General features: G+C 35.7%; 1 protein-coding gene across 1 annotated transcript in view; it reads right to left on the reverse strand.

Moving 5' to 3' along the window:
• Window positions 1-16690, reverse strand: part of LOC106827904 (uncharacterized) — an 89448-nt gene that overhangs the window by 52561 nt on the left and 20197 nt on the right. The window contains exon 2 of the mRNA XM_070499717.1: window positions 12663-12742. Coding sequence (XP_070355818.1) covers window positions 12663-12742 — 80 coding nt within the window. The remainder of the gene's footprint in view (window positions 1-12662; window positions 12743-16690) is intronic.

Below are 16690 nucleotides of genomic sequence, written 5' to 3' on the forward strand. Positions count from 1 at the left end.
ATGTAGAGCTTTCTTACTTTGGACTCCCCTTGAAACTGGCAGTCTTCTAAATCACTTAATAAATGAGCAAGAATAGTATTCCCAAGCGCAAATTATGCTGCCTCCAAAACCAAAAGAGGCCTACCAAGTGTTATGGCTCTTTCTTAGTGATAGAAGGTACAAGGTGCAACTATCTATTCTTCATCTTAGAGGGGATGTGGCAGCATGTCACTCACCACTAGACTGTAAAAATATCATTGATGCATCAGATACCTGAATCTTTATAGGATGCATCTCTCATCTTCTTGGGGCTATAGTTTACCAGGGCTCTGGAATACTTGCCATTTTTTATAATGTCTATTAACTTTATGTAATTGGTATAGAGGACCAACATGAAGTTCTATGGAATGTCCAGATGATCTAGATTCCTTTGACTATATTATGACAGAGAACAGAATTAATATGGCAAAACTATGAATTTAAATGGTTGTCCATCACAGGCAAGTGTGAACTTCTTTTGATCTCCTTCCTGAGATGCTGAAAACTCACTGACAAGATCAGTAGCACTCTGAAGTTTTGGAACTCTTACAACTAAGCCCTGGGCTTTCAACCACATAAGTCCTCTAACTGCAAGAGATGAGGCTCATTACGAAGCTGGTCCCCTGACGTTCACATGCCATTTAAAATTAACGACTAAGTAGCCTGAGCCTGTCATTTACTCTTTTCAATGCCTTAATGATACTGAGCAACAGCCATCAATTCCATAATCCTCACAATTACCGTTTCCCCTGTACCTGTCAAACACATGAGCTACTGTGCTAGCCAGAACATCTATTCCATCTATTTACCATCACAGCTCACTGCAACTGAAAATTTTAGTAATTTCACTGCTATACCTGTCATAAATCACCAGCATCCCACCTTTCACGAGGGTCCTCATTGCCAACCGAATGGTAGATAATCCAACTAGAGAATCCCATTCTTAAAGTCAGCTTCCTAGAACCACCCCATTTCTGGTACCAACTGTCTTAGCTGGTTTCACAAGGAGCTGAGTCTGAAGGGAGTGTTATCTTGCAACTGACTTAATGAAGAAGCGCTCTCAGGAGAAACCTATTGGAGAGTGAGGGAAGCAGAATTGGCAAAGGGTAAGAGTTCAGCATGGATATAGTTTCAAGCGAAGTCTAGATTCAGCCTGATCCCAAAGGGAGCTCTGAAGAGGAACTGTACCCCAAAGTCTATCCTGCCTTGAGGTATGAAACCAGAGTTTGTAAATCCTCACACTTGTCAATCATTGGCCCCTGGAACTCTGGATGAGGTAGCTCCAATACCCCAAGGCAATCTTCTGAAGAAATCTGTAGGTGTGAGCCATTAGCAGTAGCACCCATCGCAGCCTGATGATGGGAAAACTCAAGCAAACCAGTAAAGGAGTACCTTAGGATCAGCGTAAAACACTAGCAGTGTTTGCTGTAGATGAATTGAAAGGATAAACAAATCCCCTTTATAATAGAAAGACCTATAGGCAAGACAAAATTATGATGACAGTGTAATCACTAAATCCCTTCTAAAATCAAAGAGAGAAACTAGAATATTAAAAAAAAAATCAACATCTCCATCAGTGTATCCTCATAAACCAAAGATTATGGTGCAGGGGGAAGGGGCAGAGGAATGCAAATCAAAGACAACAGTAGAACCTCCAGAAGATCTGTACAACGTCATCAGCTGTTTGGAGAAGGGAAAAGAGAGGGGAGTTCTTCTACTCCGAAAAATCCTAGGACGAGAGAAATTACCAATTCTTTCAAAAGGAGTGAAGCCCACACTAAATGGAAAGCCTCGGTAAGCATGGTGACCTGCAAAACCATGACATAGTTCCACACGGCCCAATCTTCAGGAAATGCAAAAAAGACCCCATAAACAGAGACACACTAAGTGTCTATAGGAAGATTAGATGCAGGTTGACCTAAGCCTGCTAGGGTCTTGGAAACACCCAACAAAGTCTTTCTTTCAGAAGGATAGAGGGCCTGCTCATAGTAGAGTACAAGCAACAATGTAGGCAAACGAAAGGTTCAGCTGCTGGGGGAAAGAGTTCCAGAAACTCAGCTCTATGGAGCTGCCTATACAGAGAGCCCATACTGATAATGCTTTAATTTAAAACACAAGAAGGGAACCCTTACACTATGAAGCTAGAAAAGACATTCTGGCCTCCCACCACTGAAAGATAAATCTCATCATAAACTGCAGAAAAATCCTTATCATTTAAAAATGAGAAAGAGAAAAAGATCGCAATTGCGCCCTATACAAAGATATTGTAAGAGAAATGATAAAAATCAGTAGAATAGTCTACGAATATCTGAGGAAGGCACACCAGAAAAATATGACAATACATCAGGTGAAAACTGTCACCTAATATGACAAAATAATCCAAAATAAAAATAACTATAAAGCTACAAAACAACAGCAAAAAACAGAAATATATGAGATGGCTAAACAGAAGAGAATGTGAAATAAGGGATAACAGAGCTCAGGATAAAAATTGAAATTAAAAAATTATTTCAGAAATTAAAATTAGACACAAAATCCCATACATCACAAAGCATAATAAAGAAAAATAGAGACTAGAAGGAAGAAGTATTTTAAAAATCAAAGGGGAAAAACTACACGAACACAAAAAATTAGAAAATAATAAATGGAAAAAACAAGCAACGAAGATTTAACATATTGAAGTTCTCAAAAGAGTAAGCCAAATTAACAAAAATGAGCAGATATTTAAAATTATTATTCAAGAAAACATTCCTGAAATAACAGAAGACTTGAAGGAACATTGAGATATATACATGAGAAATGTATATAAATATGAAGTATATAATGTTATATGCATTATATAAATTTATTTGTATATAAATATGCAAAATAGATACTTTAGATATTTCAAAGTAAATAAAATGTATAAAATACAAAATGCATATTATATAAATACATAAATTTATATATGATATGTTATTTAAGTAAAATGTAATACAAATATATAATACATATATCACATTATATATGGTTTATTCATATATAAATACTGAAATTTAAAAATCCATGTTGATATCAATAAAACCCAATGGGCTTAAATCACTTATTAAAAGGAAAATATTTTCTGATTACTTAACAATGTAAATTTTAATTCCATGCTAAATTTAAAGACATACTTCCAACAGATTTTAAACAGATTCTAAAAGGTTAAAAATAAAGGATGGCCAAAGATATACCAGGCAAATGCAAATAAAAAGGAAGAAGAAATCACAAACTTAATACCAAATAAGGCACAACTCAGGCCAAAAATGCATGAAATGAGAAAAGAACAGACTTCTTAATCATGCTAAAGTTTGCAATTGACCAAGTTAAAATACTCACTATATCTATGCACCTAGTATCACAGCAACAACTTACAGCAGAAATCACAAGAGCTGCAAGGAGACAGACAGAAACAAACTAATATTAAAATATTTTAACCAATCTCTCTCAGTCCAAGAAAGAAGTGGTTTGTAGTAAACAAAGGTAGAGTGATATATAATAAACTTTGAAACCCCTCCCCAACAGAGAATTCACCTCCTTTTCAAGCGCATGATAAATTTCCATAGAAGACATACAAAAAGTAGTAACAGAACTCTCCTATCAAAAGTTATCGAGGCCAGATTTTTTCATACAGAAATTCTACTAGACCTTTAAAAATCAGATAATATTAAAGCAATTCTAAATAGAAAAGAAGGAAATTTTTTGAATTCTTTTTTTGAGCTAAGTATTACCTTAATACCAAAATCTGACAAGATTACACACACATAATACCCCATAGACTAAAAAGTACTTATAAATCTCAGTACAATAAAACAGACAAAAATGTTGGCAAACATAATCCAATAACCAAATGGGAATACAAATGTAATTCCATTTTAGAAAATCCATTACTATATTTCATTACATTAACCTATCTAAAGAAAAAGTCAGATGATCATTCCAATGCCAAAATCCAGAAAAAATGACAATTTTAAAAATCACTATTTTATAACATCTAATGAAATAATGGAAATGGGCAATAACTAGGATCAACACTAGGAGAATAATAAACACTAGGAGAAAAGCTGAGGGAGGATTTGTTAAAGGATTGGACAAAAACACCTTCCAGCGATCAACTTTAGCATCGTTAAAAGAGGTGCAACCATTTGTGTCGTGTACCGCTCATGCGATACAATCCGCAGTGCTCAACTCCACCCAGGCAGTGTTTTCGTCCCTCACCCAAAAAGAGGCTAAACCTAATCAAACCTGTAGGTCAATGATTGTAAAACTTTAGTGAGCATCAAAATTATCCCCAAAGATTCTTCTTCAATAGGCCAAGAGTAAAACCCATAAATTTGCATTTCTAGGTAATCCCGATGCTGAGATGGTCCACAAAACATACTTTCAGGAATACTTCCAAGTCCTGTTTGGAATCAGCTAAAGCCAGACTGGGGGACACCCCATAAGATAAATCAATGGCATTCAAAGAAAAGGGGGGTAGCTATAGAAATAAAATTTTAAAATAGAAACACAAAATACAGTGTTTGAGCCTTATTTAGATCCTGTGTCAAACTAAATGTAAAGAAATTTTTAGAAAATTGGAGACATTTGACAAGGTACTAGGATTGGATGATATAAATGATTTTCGTCTTAATTTTGATATGATGTGACAATTATATGATTGGTTATATATAAAAATGTTTATATCAGTTAAAGATGCGTGCTGAAGTATTTATGGATTAAATGACTGAGATTTGCTTTGAGATACTCCAGCAAAAAAAAAAAGATTGGCAAAATGTCTATAACTTTTGAAGATGGGTGCTAGTTACACAGGGTTCGTTTTACTCTTCTCTCAACTGTTTGTATTCTGAAAGTTTCATAACACAAAATTAAAAATAATAGTAGAGCTCTTCTCATCATAATCACAGTTATAAATTTCTAAAGAAATGGTAATATATACACTCAGAAATTTTTGTGGCTTTTCTCACTATATATACTCTATCTGTTTATAGTTTGTACATTTTGTTCACCCTAGAGGCCTAAAACAAGCCAAAAGATCAGGAATCAGCTTATCCACTTAACTGATGACATAGCAAATACAAATGATAATGATAAGTAATAAGAAATGACAAGCAATAAAAGACTAATGACACCATCATAAAAGACCAGTCTTGATTCTAAGGCTTTATCAAGTAGTAAATGCAGGTGTAAACACAACTCTACAACAAAAGCACTTTTCGGACCACTAGATGACAGAAAGAGTTGTTTATCCGTCTCTTCCTTTAATGATGGACCATTTCTCCCGTTCTCACTGCGACTGTGCTTAGCAGTTCTCTACCTTGCTTCCCTCTACTTACTCCTCTCTAGTAAGTTACTACAAATAGCCCATGGACTGAGAAACCAGATAACTGAGCACATTTAGAATTCTATGATATCGCCTTCTGAAAAACTATAATGAACACATTTTAGTGAAAGTACAAAAGCCAAAGCCAAAGAAAAGATTTTTAAAAGGAGTCAGAAAGAAAAAGACAAAATTCAGAACGAATGACAAACAATCTGAAAAGGCATCTCAAAACAAGAGAATTGAGGGCTGGCCCGGTGGTGCAGTGGTGAAGTGCATACGTTCCACTTCGGCAGCCCGGGGTTCTCCAGTTCAGATCCCGGGTGCTGACATGGCACTGCTTGGCAAGCCACGCTATGGCAGGTGTCCCACATATCAAATAGAGGAAGATGGGCATGGATGTTAGCTCAGAGCCAGTATTCCTCAGCTAAAAAGAGGAGGATTGGCAACAGATGTTAGCTCAGGGCTAATCTTCCTCAAAAAAAAAAAAGAGAGAGAGAGAATCGAGAAGACAATATCTTCAAAATCCTGACACATGCAAACAAAAGAGTTAATTTAGAATTTTGTGCCCACATAAATAATCACTGAAAAATAAAGGTGAAATAAAGACTTTGGGGACCAAAAAAAAAAGTGTTTGTCACCAACAGATGCACAGCAAAGAAATAGCAAGGAATCTCTTCAAAAATAAGGGAATTTAACCCAGAAGGAAAAACTGAGATGTAAGAAGAGATGGTAAGCAAAGAAATTGGAAAGCATCAGTAAATCTAAACAAACATTGGCTATAAATGATCATATTTTATACTTTTTATTATAATTATTATTTAGCAATTTTAAAAAACAAGGAGGATCTAAAACAGTGGTTTGCAAATGGGAACAAATTTTGCCCCCCAGGTGTCATTTTGCAATATGTGGAGACATTTTGATTGTCACTGATTGGGAAGATGTTACTGACACATAGCGGGTATAGGCCAGGAATACTACTAAACTACAATGCACAGCACAGCCCCCCAAAAGAAAGAATGATCTGGCCCAAAATGTCAGTAGTGCTGAGGCTGAAAAATCCTGATCTAAAATAATAGACAGTAATAATATGTAAAATAAGTAGGGGCCATTCAAGTTTTAAAAAACTCTAATTCATTGCAAGGTCAACGAGGAGGGTAGAGATAGTGACTAACTTTAGACAAATATTTGTGTCAGTCAGAGTTCAGTCAAGAAAACAGAAGCCACTTATATATTCCAAACATAAAAGGTTTTAATACTGAAAAATAGAATAACCACTAGAAGAGCTAAGTGAGCAAAGGTCTCTGATACTGAAGTGGGTGGGTATCAAAAGTTCACCAGAAGTTCTTGTAAATCTTAAGAGCCTCTAGGAAGCACTTGCCAACTATCTCAAGCTGAAGCACCATCTGAGTGATTCTTCAGAATCTGCCACATGCTAACTCATCTAGTTACAACACTTTGGCAGATGATTCACAGGATCTTGGCTGAAAGTTATTGAATAACCTTAAGTTTGCCCTCTGCCTATGCATCTCTCTGCAAGTGCTTTGACATACTTTAGCCTCCCCTCCTGCATCTTGAAAATTTCTTTCAGTGTCTCTTACCGAAAGACTCTAACCCAGAAACATACCAGGGAGGGGAATTACGAAACCTATATCTCCTCTGTGATACAAATGAGACCACACAAGGGAGTGGCATAGTACCTAAGATCTGACTAAGATAAAAAGACAAAAGGGAATATTATGTGCAGCTTTGTATGGAATTAACAAATTCCTTGAAAGTAAGAAATTATCAAAACTGATTAAGACAAAATAGAAAATCTGAATAATTATATATACATATATATATATATCAAGTTGAATTGCTAATTTAAAGCCTTCCCTCAAGTGAAGCACTAGGCCCAGATGGCTTCACTGGTGAATGCGATCAAATATTTAAAGAAGAAATACTATTAATCCTTTCTCAGGAAACAGAGGATAAGGGAACACTTCTCAACTCATTTTATGAGTCCAAAATGGTACCCTGACACCAAAAGCAAAGACATTAGAAGAAAATAAAACTATGACTAATAGCCCTCTGAATATAGAAGCAAAAAAATCCTCAGTAAAATATTGGCAAATCAAGTCTGACAATATATAAAAATATTAAAATAACATGAGAAAGTGGGGTTTACTGAGAAATGCAAAGTTGACTTGAAATCTGTAAATCAATCAATGTAATTCACTATATTACATACATGACATAACATATACATAATGAATAACATATTAACAGAAAATTTGGGGGAAAACATGATAATGACAATGTATGCAGAAAACTCATTTGACAAAATTTAACAGTTATTCATGATCAAAACTCTCAGAAAACTGAAGAGAGCTTCATCAAAATGATGAAGGGCATCTATGAAAAACCTACAATTAATAACATACTTGATGAAAGTTTTCCCCCTAAGATGAGAACAAGACAAAGCTGTTTGTTCTCACCACTACTATTAAAACTGTATTGAAGATACTAGCCATTGTAATGGCTAGAAATAAAGGAAGAAAATAAAAGGCAAAAAGATTGGAAAGGAAGATATAAAACTGTCTTGTGGAGATGATGATGAGCTGCCATGAACTTAACCAAGTTATAGCCCCAGTTGAAGCTGCTCTGCTGGATGCCGTATCCACTAGAAGAGATTAGCACAACCTCTGGCACTTGGTACACGGCTATTTTTCTAGTGAATACATTTTTCAATTGCCATCAAAAGAATTAAAATTAGTATGCATTCACTTGCACTGAATATCAGTACACATTCACAGTCTTGTCCTAAGGCTATGCTAACTCTCCTCTTCCCAATGACGAATAGTCCGAAGGGACTATTAATCATCTGAATAGTCTACAGAATATCTCAATGGTCCATCATACTGATGACATGTTGTTCAGACCTGCGAAGAAGGAACTGCCTGAGAAGTACACTGGGAGCTCTAGTAAGACACATATGATAGAGAGAAAAATATTACAAAGAGTAAGAAGCTTGTCATATCAGTGATTTTTAGGGGTCCAGTGATTGTGGACATGCCAAGACATCCCTTTCAAATAAAAAAACAAGTTACTACCGCTTGTATCTCCTAACACTAAAGAAAAAAGCAGACAACTTGGGTTTGCCTTTCCTGTCCTTAGTGACTCAGCAATTTGTACTATCCAAGGATTCAAGGACTGTCTAAGTATGTCATTATGCTATTCCACATAACACTGCCTTGGACAATAGAACCAAAAAACTTTACAGTGGAAGAGGGGCAACAAAGGAAACATGATCGTACAATCCACTGGTCCTACCATACATCGTGAAAGTACTGAAATGATCTCTTAGAAGTGCAAGTAAGGTGTCAACTCCTTGTTCTTCGAGATTCTTCAAGATGTACTATATACTTTGAACAGTGGCAAACAGGTAAAATTTAACAGGTTCCTGAGAACAAGAGGTAGAAGTAGGAATGGATTAAGAATGGCCCTGGTCAGTGACATTCTTCACATCTAGAGATCCTGGTTCCCAGAGGAAGTAAACTTTTACTGGACACAGTAAGGGTTCCACAAAACCTAAAGCTATGACTTCTTTCCAGTCAACAAACAACAGTTACTACACTAGCAAAGATAATTGATGATGATTAACAAAAGGAGAGAGGGCAGCTATGATATAATTGAAGAAGCATGGAATATCTCTGGAACTCATGGGATTCAGTAGGACATCTCCTGTACTTTCATGCACAGAGATAATACAAATGAACTATTGCAACAACCACAAACCTGACAAAGGTAGAGTAATCAGGGGTCCAATCTCTCAGGGATGAAGTTCTGGATTACTCTCTGGGCAAGCAACCTCTACCAGCCATTGTAGTGTCAGGACAACCTGCAAAAAGACTGTAGATTGTCAATAACCCTCATGTTGTACATATTTGTTTTTATAAATTTTCACCAGATACACCTTGAAAACCAGGGATGGGATACAGTGAACAAAAGATCTGAGATGTGCAATAGATAGGCTGTAGTGCATGACATTAGTGTTCCACACTTAGACCCTAAGGCCTTATCATTGTAGCTTACACCAGCCCAACTTCCAACTGGCAATGGCAACCCACTTTGCCTGCAAACACCAAAGACTGAAAATGTTTAAGAATTAGTGCCCCCTGCCCCAGAAGTAACTCTCCACCAATGACTGTTAGGAGTTGGAATGTAAATGCCCCAGTTTATTTGTTCCTTGTTTGAATAATTCTGATGTGCTTTTCAACTGACTCTCAGAGTTTTCCAACATGATTATGTTCCAGTTACCCACAGTGGTAACTAGTTTAATAATGTACCATTTATATGCTGCCTTTCCTGTTCTGTCTCACTTCCCCACTACTAGTATAGGATCACCTCACAAATAAACTACTTCCACATTAATCTTTCTACAATGAAAACTCAAACTAAGACAATAAAAGAATTTGTCAAAGTTAGTGGATACAAGATCAACATACAAAAATTAATTGTGTTTCTCTCTATCAGCAACAAATAAGAAATAAAATTTTTAAATGACATTTCTAAAGGTATCAAAAAACATGAAATAACTAGAAAAAATCTAATGAAAAAATTTGCAAAACTTCTGATTGTACACTATAAAATATCATGAAAAGAAATTTTATTTCTCTTCCTATAATAATAAGACCCAATAAGTGGGGGATGTATCATGTTCATGGATTAGAAGACTCGCTATCGTAAAGATGTCACTTCTCCCCAAATCAATCTATAGATTCAACTTAATCATAATAAAAATTCCAGAAGGCATTTATTTTGCTGACATTGAAAGGCAGATTCTAAAATGCATTAAAAAATAGAAGGAACCAGGGCCAGACCCATGGCCAAGTGGTTAAAGTTCCACATGCTCTGCCTCAATGGCCCAGGTTCTCAGGTTTGGATCCTGGGCACAGACCTACACCACACATCAAGCCATGCTGTGGTGGCGACACACATACAAAGTGGAGGAAGACTGGCACAGATATTAGCTTAGGGATAATTTCCTCAAGCAAAAAAAAAAAAGGAAGATTGGCAACAGATGTTAGCTCAGGGTGAATCTTCCTCAGGGGAAAAAAAAATACAAGGAACCAACAATAGCAAAATAATTTTGAAGAACAATAAAGAATATGGAGATCTATTAAAAAGATGGAGTAATTAAGACAATGTAGTATTGGTGCAAGGAGACACAACCCTACTAATAGAACAGAATAAAGAGTCTAGAAACAGGACCAGACATATAGAGCCACCCGATTTATGACCAAAGTAACAATACTATGCAATGAGGAAAGGATGGGTTTTCATTAAATGGATCACTGTGTTTGAGCACAACTCTCATTCAAAAATTGGAAGACACTAAACTACAGAGACATAAGGTTAACCTCTAGGAAACCAGGCTTACAGAGAAAAATAGGAATTTTTTTAAATCAGTAGCAGCATAACATGGAGAAGACCCATTTCAGAGATTTAGCCAAGACAAGTTACTAAACAAATAATAGGACAACCTTCAAAAGGAAAATAATCAGAATTCAGAGTTGCTATACTAACTAAAATGTAAAATTTTCAACAAAAATTATAGGACAGGCAAAGAACCATGAAACTGTGACCCATTCTCAGAAAAAAAAAAAATCAGTCAATAAAAATTGAGTGTCTCAGTATTGGATTTAGTAGACAAAGACTTCAAAGCAGGTACTATAAGTGTTTAAAGAACTAAAGGAATCTATGTTTAAAGAATCAAAGGAGAATATGGCAACAATGAATCAACAGATTAAAATTCTCAATAAGGATCCAGAAATTTTTTTAAATAAAATATACATCCTGTAGTGGAAGAATACAATAATTAAATGCAAAACTCTTTAAAGGAACTCAACAGCAGATCAAGGTTGGCAAAAGAAAGAATAAGTGAACTTGAAGGGAGGGCAATAGAAATTATCTATTCTGAAAAACAGAGACAGCATAGACTTACCATATGACACAGCAGTTTCACTCCTAAGAACCGACCCAAGAGAAAGGAAAATAGATGTCCACACATAAATGTTCAGAGCAGAATTTAATAGCCAATATCTGAAAACAATCCAAATGTCCTTCAACTGGTGAATGGATAAACTAAATGTGTTATGCACATCTACTGAAAAATAAAAATTAATGAACTATTGACAAATGCTATGAAATGGATAAACCTAAGTGAAAGAAGCCCAATGCAAAGACCAACGTATCATGTTTCCATTTATATGAAATGTCCAGAAAAGGCAAAATTATAGTAACAGAAAACAGATCAGTGGTTGCCAAGGGCTGGGGACAGAAGCAAAGAACTGCAAATAGGTATGAGAGTACTTGCTAAGACAATAGAAATATTCTAAACTGGATTGTGGTAATATTTACAAAATTCCATTTATGTACTAATAATCATTGAGCTCAATGGGTGAATTCTGTGGTGTCTAAATTATACCTCAATACAACTTTTAAAAATAAAGTGTTACCAAAAGATCGGCTACTTACAAGCAAGGCTTGCTTTACTGTATTTCTTTTTCTTACCCCCTAAGACATTTAGCATATAGTTATGCACATAACAAGTCCAGAGAAATATCTGTTAAATAAATCAATGAATAAGATAAAGTATCTCCCCTTCTAACAAAAATAATAGAATAAAGGGTTTCTTCTCTCTGAGAACTGGTAGAATAAAGGGTTTCTTCTCTCTGAGAACTGGTAGAGGCATGGCAGGGGAGAATAAGGCATGAGGCTTTCGTTAAAAGAGATTCTCCTCAATCATTTTGGAGAAAATTGTTCTCTTCATTTGAATTATCTAGATATCCTTAGATAAGACCCTAATTCTGCTACATTATTATCTGTATTTGAATTTTTAAAAATAGTTTTACCATGAGGATATGAGAAATGTTAGACAAAATAGAACATTCTTATTTATGTATTTGCTTTTACCATCAAAACTTTAAATTCCTTATCAGTAGTGATACTGGATTCTTATATTCATACTACAGTCATGTGTCACATAACATTTCAGTCAACGACAAATCACATATACGACAGTGTATGATTAGTACCATATAGCCCAGGTGTGCAGCAGTCTACACCAGCTAGGTTTCTGTAAGTGCACTCTATGAGGTTTGCACAAGGATGAAATCACCTAATGACGAATTTCTCAGAATGTGTCCATGATGCTAAGGGACACATGACTGTATAATGGGCTTGATATATCTCACTGCTATGTAATAAAAATAAGAAATTTCATATAATAATATTGATGGCAGAAAATATCTCTTACGTCTTCTACTTCTGAACCATTGCTTGTATTTGCTTGGATTTTCTCTGGAAATATAACTTGTATAAATGAGTTTTCAGAACCTGAAGAAAGCGAAAAAAAAAAAGCAGTTAATAACTGAGTCAAACATCTGTTCAGGTTCTTTCATAAGATTCACTTATGCAAGTATGAGTCATCACTGTGTACTCCTATAAAAAATCTTGAAAACACTTAATTTAAAAACAGAAAAAATAGTTAAGAAAGACCAAAAAAGGTCAGGGGGAAGTATTCAACTTACACAAAATTTGCTATTTCTGAAGAAAATAGAACAAATACACCAAAAAATAATCAAAAATATACTTCAAGAAAACTTTCCTGAGGGGCCAGCCCAATGGCACAGTGGTTAAGTTTGCACGTTCTTCTTCAGCGACCCGGGGTTCACTGGTTCAGATCCTGGGTGCGGACCTACACACTGGTTGTCAGACCATGCTGTGGCAGGCGTCCCACATGTAAAATAGAGGAAGCTGGGCACAGATGTTAGCTCAGGGCCAGTCTTCCTCAGCAAAAAGAGGAGAATTGGCACCAGAGGTTAGCTCAGGGCTAATCTTCCTCAAAAAAAAGAAAACCTTCCTGAAATAAAAGATTTGAAACAATAGACTGGAAAGTACACTGCATTTCAGCAATACCTGTTAATAATTAAAACTGAGACATATTCTACTAAAGTTACTGGATGTCTACTGGATGTCCCATAGGATACACGAGCAAAAAGAAAAAACCATATTGGTCATTACAGGAGAAAATAAGGCTGGCTTGAGAATTTTTTACGACAGTATTCAATGTTAAAATACTGAAGAACAGTGTCTTAAAAAATATCTTCAAGAAAAGACAGTGTGGCCCCAGGAATTTTATACCCAGAAAAACTGTTATTCAAATATAGAAGCAAAAGATAGACATTTATAAGCAAAAACTCAAGGAAAATAGTTTGCATGTGCCTGTCACAAAGGGCAGACAAACTTTTCCCAATAAATACATCCGTAAAAGGACCTCACAGTGAGCATTAAATAAACTTAAATATAGAATAAAGGCTAAAACAACTGTGGGAATCATAGTCCTTTAATAGGATGTAATGTCATAAACTATGACTATATAGACACACTGATATGCACAATAACGTGTAGCAGAAGAGGAATACCATATGTGAATACTGATTTTCTGAAATTTATAGCTGTGTGGTAAAAAAACTGTGACTTAAATCTGATTAAATATTCCAAACTAAGAAAGATCATACACAAGGCAACCATAAAATAAATCAAAAAGTTACAGATTTTTACAGTGAAATACTTTTTATCAAAACAAAAGCATAAAATCAGAAAAGTATGACATAAATAAGAAGCACTAAGATTAAAAATCTCAGTCATATCAATAAATGTATGTAGGATGAACTCAACGAGAAGAAAAATTCTCAAACTGGATCCACAAAATCAAAACACACATACCCAGACTTTCTATGGAATATTAAACACTGGCTCTAAACTAATACTGGTTTTTGAGGACCTAAAATATCACTGTGGTTCACTTCAGGAAGAGATGTATGCTTTCAAGGAGGAGTCAGTGATGAATGGAATTTAGGTTCCATTGAACCCAAATGGGTCTACAAGTTCCTCCTATCATAATTTGCCCAATTATGGAATAGTGTGTGGAAACAGATATAATTACTAACTTGTGGAATCCCCATCTTGTCTCCTTGACCCATCAGACAAGGATTATTATGGTAGAGAGAGCCAAATGGAAGCCTCTGAATATCACCTGCACCATCATCAAAACATTAAGTCAAAAGTCCTTCTGAATCCAGAAAGTAGTCACACCATGAAAAGAATTGAAATATACAAGGGCAGGGATTCCTATTATATTTCCATTTTACTTATTTGATCTGTGCAAATGATAGATAAGCAACAGAGAATGACAATGAGTTGTCTTAAGTTTAATTAGGTGATGACTGCAATAACAAATATTTTCCCAAATATGGCCTCTTTGCTGAAACAAATCAACACAGGCACTGGCACCTGTATGTAACCATTGATAGCGAAAGGTGCTACTTTCTTTTTATCAACAAGCAGAGAATTCCAGGAGCAAGTATGCATTTTCGCCTGGCAGTGATGGCAGTATACCTTTACATCCATATTGCCTCAGGTCTTTATCATCTCTGGTTCTGCTTCTACCTGGATCCTAAACATCTCAATATCTACGGGTAGAATAATCCCTCCCAAAATGTCTATAGGCTATACAGTATGTAGCCTCTGGACCATTCCAGATTAGGGTGGATTTAGGAATCCAGTGACAGGTGTCCTACAAGAAGAGAAGGGGAGAAGACACACAGAGGAGAGGGCAATACAAAGATAGAGGCCGAGGTTGGAGTAATATGTGTACAAACCAAGGAATGCCAAGGATTGCTGGCGGCCACCAGAAGCTAGGAAAGAGGATGGAATGCATTCTCCCTCAGAGCCCCAGAAGGAATCACCACTGCCAATCCCTTGATTTTGGATTTCAGGCCTAGAGAACTGTAAGGGAATAGATTTCTGTTGTTTTAAGCCACCCAGTGTGTGGCACTTTATTATGACAGTCACAGGAAACTAATACAGTATATAACAATATCTCTTTTATGAAAGTTTCTAGCTCATCACTAGAGTCTGATAGAGGTTAAAATTCAGACCATGTGATACTATATGGTCTTGCAACCTGAGCCACTCTTCACAGACTGACATCGTCAGGCATTCCCAGGAGTACTCATCAAATGTTAAGTGTTATATATAAGATTGTGTTTGAACGGATCCTGAAAACTTTAAGTTGCATAACCAAGTAATTCATATTCTGGTAGGTCTACTCCTATCACAATTCCATCACTTCTTAAAACCTGCATTCATGGTTTCCTATGACCAGCTAACTGAGGGAGGAAAAATAGGCGCACGAGATGCCAATAATACTCAAAGTCAGTCAACTGGTATAACCTTACAAACCCATTTATACTTGGCCCCAAAAGAGAGTAGACAAAGGAAACGCTCCCAGTAAGTGGAATTTCAGGTGATACACTTATCTGTCTAGTTCTCCTGTATAAGGAATGATTATATTAAATGAGGCAGAAAAAAGTTATTTTTTGTGTTGTTTCTTGAAAGTTTAAGAATGGTAAGAAAGATGAATATGAATGTTAAGTAGCACACCTAGAGGTGGACTGTGGGATACTGTTGATGGGCTCAATCATTCTACCTACTTCTACCTTGTCTCCCTCTGCTATCAGAGGGTGGGAACCAAATAACTCATATACTAGACACCGTTGCAAGTAGGGTGGAGTATATGACTAGGTCACACACCCAGATAAGACTTAGATGCAGAAGCGAGCATTGTCAGGTTGTAGTCACCTGTGAAGATTTGGTCCTGCTGACATATGTGGTGATCGAATCGTCTGGTCCTTTTGGATCGCTGGGACAGAGATTAAAAAGTCTACAGGAATTTTTTGAAACAACACAAGATGATTCTAAAGTTCATATGCACAAAAAATAAACAATTAAAACTTGGCCAAAAATTTCTGATGAAGAAAATTAAAGAAGAGGGACACAGCTAGGAATAGAAGGAAATTTCCTTAACTAGAAAAAGAGAATTAGAAAGCAAACATAAGAAATTATTTTAATGATGAAACACTAAGGAGAATTTCAAATGAAGCTAGGTAAAGAAGTCTATTATCACTGCCATTTTAAAAAATGTTTTGAATGCCCTAGTTAATATGATAAGATGATAACAAGAAAGATGTGGTATAAATACTAGAAAGGAAAAGACAGTACGTCATAATTTGCAAATGATATAACTATTTAAAGTTCTTAGAGAATCAATAGAAAAAGTCTAAACTACTATAATTAAATAACTGAATTAGGAGTCATCAAAAAAATAATGGAATAGAATATACGAAAAGGTAGCATTTCAAATCACTGGGGGAAAATATTCAATGGATGGTGAACATCCATTTAAAAAATAATTAAGTTGGATTCCTACGTGTGTGTGTG

This window comes from Equus asinus, chromosome 27 (genome assembly GCF_041296235.1).
Source record: "Equus asinus isolate D_3611 breed Donkey chromosome 27, EquAss-T2T_v2, whole genome shotgun sequence".
NCBI lineage: Eukaryota > Metazoa > Chordata > Mammalia > Perissodactyla > Equidae > Equus > Equus asinus.